At 48.0% G+C, this 2,710-nt stretch overlaps 1 protein-coding gene across 4 annotated transcripts in view; it reads left to right on the top strand.

Moving 5' to 3' along the window:
* The window catches only part of dnm3a (dynamin 3a), a 39,359-nt gene extending 37,064 nt beyond the window's left edge, over positions 1-2,295 (top strand). For 3 of the 4 annotated variants that reach the window (XM_064333529.1, XM_064333530.1, XM_064333533.1), the window contains one exon: positions 1-2,295. This exon is cut by the window's left edge and continues 587 nt beyond it. Coding sequence is in view for 1 of the 4 variants with exons in the window: in XM_064333531.1 (XP_064189601.1) it covers positions 1,479-1,518 (40 nt within the window). In the remaining 3 variants the exon portion in view is untranslated. The other variant, XM_064333531.1, reaches the window with a different exon arrangement.
* Positions 2,296-2,710: the final 415 nt, after the last annotated feature.

The following is a 2,710-nucleotide window of genomic DNA, read 5'->3' as shown; positions in this document are numbered from 1 at the left end:
GCGTGAGGGTGCTGGAGAGAGTGCGGGTCTGTCTCTGGAGCCTTGCTTCTTCCCGTCCTTGTCCTTCATTTTAGTCACTACGAGGTATCGTTTCCCAGACTGTTTCCATCGCTGTGCGTGTGTGTGTGTGTGTGTGTGTGTGCCTGTATGATGAAAGCAGAAGTGTTTTTTGGAGGATTAGGGACCTCAGAGGGAGTTGTGTGTCCACAGCTGTCCGTTATTGGAAAGCAGTTGGAAGGAAGAGGCGGAAGGTTCTAGTAGGGAGTATCGCCGACCCCTGCTGTACCTGTGACCCCTGCCGGTCGTGCTCTTCTCTCAGCTGAGACCCCGTCTCTCCTCTCTAACACAAACAGCGCAGAAGTGTGCTGTGGGGATTGTGGGAATGCGCTGAGCTTGCATTAACCCGCAAGAGCTCAGACGCGGCTTAGGAAGACTCCCAGTCCGTCTGTCTGTGCGATGTTTCAGTGGCCTTCGCCAAGGTTTCCCCCTCTGCTCTCTGACCACCCTGTCTGCCCTGTCCTCCTCCCTGGCTCCTCCCCCTCCCCCCTCTCGGTGTCAGAGTGCTCCTGTGTCTGAGCTCCAGGTCATTCCACTGTGTGCTGGCTGAGGGCCCCTGTCTGTGGACCCCGGGCCCCTTCCTGTCGGGCTTTCTGTTCTTCCTCTCAGTCAGTGGTGTTCGGCTGTTAGCCTCGTGACCGTAGCGTCTCGCGTGTAACCCCCCAAACTTCTCTGTGCCCCTCACTCTTCTCTCTCCCTCCGAGTCCCCTTTCTTGCTCTCCAATAAAGCTCTGGTATTTCCAGTCTCCGTAAGTCTGGTGTGTTCCTTCTGGGGTCCCTGCTCTCTCTCTCTCTCTCTCTCTCTCTCTACCTCTCTCTCTCTCTGAAAACCACAACTCAACACGCTGCCTCCAAGGAAAAATACAGCCCACTCTCTCCTATTTCAAACCACAGTCTCCTTACCAACACTTCTCAAAAAATAAATAAAAATGGCCGGTCCTCTGGGCTTTCCGTTCCGTTCGGCACACAAGGAATGCTCAGAAATTCCTCTCGCGAAAGGCGATCGCTTGTTTTGTTTGGTAAAAATGGATCTGTTCTTCGTATTGCTTTTGGATCCGAGTGTCTGTGTAATTCATAAAGCCTCCATTTCCAGACCGTTGTAAACTGCAGGGCTCCAGTCTGCACTGCTTAAAATTTTTAATTTTTTTTTTGCATTTCAAGACTTGTAGACAAATCTGCAAACTGATACGTGACTGTGTTGGTGATGTGCTCTAAAATATCTCATTCCTTTGTGGTTTTAAGTTTTGGTAGTAGCAAATTGGGGGGGGGGGGGTGAGATTTGAACCGGTCCAGCTCAGTGTGGCTGTGCTGCTGGAGCGGGTCCCATTAGCGCTCAGTGTACAGTGCTGCGTTAGAGAGGAACTCCTCCCGTGACTGATCCCCTGTCCTTAATGGCGTCTTGTGTCTGTGTTCTTATCCAGGAGGCAGGCGCCAGCTGTCCCCGTGAAGTCACCGCACTGAGCTCCTCCCCTCCGCGCAAGCCCCGCCCTTTACCCTAGAAAACTGCTGTAGAGTGACTGGCACTGACCTGTCAATCAACAGGATTCGAGTAGTCCTGTCCTCCTTTTTTTGCCTTTGATTGTACTTGAATACAACACAGCCCCTCCCCTCAAACTCCCCAACATGCTGCAGAGGGGTGCCTTTGAGCCACCAGTCCTGCCCCAGCTGTCTAGGCCCCGCCCCAGCTGTCTAGGCCCCGCCCCTTCTCACTCTTTATTGCTGTGCTCAGTGATGCAGCACCTTGTGCCACTACATTTATGTTGTACATGTCAATCAGGCTGCTGGAATGATCTTGGAGCCTCCTCCTTTTGTTGATATATTGTACAGATATCATATCATATATCTTTGTATGTGTTTAGGTCTCAGTTCTGTGTAAAAAAAAAAAAAAAAAATGCCCCTCAGGTACCATGTTTATCCAGCCCAAAATAAACAGGGTTTCGGTTTAAAACATGTCCTATGCTCTGTGCACACGACTTGGGAGGACTCAAATCTACAACTACTAGCCATGTCCCATGTCTGGCTTCTAATGTGTCAAAATGGTTTGAGTAATTTTATTGTTCTATTTTATTACTGCAAGTTGCATGAATGTCACAAGCAAAGCTGGAAAGCTGAAAGTTCACCCTGCAGAAATGACTGGAAGAGGCATGCGTGGGAACAGAAGACACAGCAATACTGTCTGTTAATTTCTTTATTAAAGTAAACCTTGCTGCAATTCCAAATAAACAGGATTTTGCAAACTCATTAATCATTTGACGAATAGACAAAAAAACTGCTGACCAGCCATGTAAATTTGATTAAATTAAAAGCACACATAAAACAGAAAAAAAATACAGAACATAAAATGGTTAAAACAAAAAAAAAAAACAAACAAAAAAAGACAATCACCTTGTAGCAGAAGAATACCCAGTTCATGTGCACATGCATGCTTAATGCTAAGCTAGTGCTAACACTGAAGAAATACCCGTCCACTACCTTTGGCTTAGAGCAGTTTTTGTTGAAGCAGCCAGTGGTGGTGGATTTATTTATTTTTTTGAAAGTAGAGTGGGACAGTCTACCTTCCTTTTATATTTTGCTTCATTATTCAGACGGGCAGAAAGCAGAGTGGGTATAAAAGCAGAGAAGGTGGCATGGCGGGGAGCAGACTGGGGGGGGG

Source organism: Anguilla rostrata, chromosome 4 (genome assembly GCF_018555375.3).
Source record: "Anguilla rostrata isolate EN2019 chromosome 4, ASM1855537v3, whole genome shotgun sequence".
Classification (NCBI taxonomy): Eukaryota; Metazoa; Chordata; class Actinopteri; order Anguilliformes; family Anguillidae; genus Anguilla; species Anguilla rostrata.
This window is presented reverse-complemented; position numbering and strand designations above follow the sequence as displayed.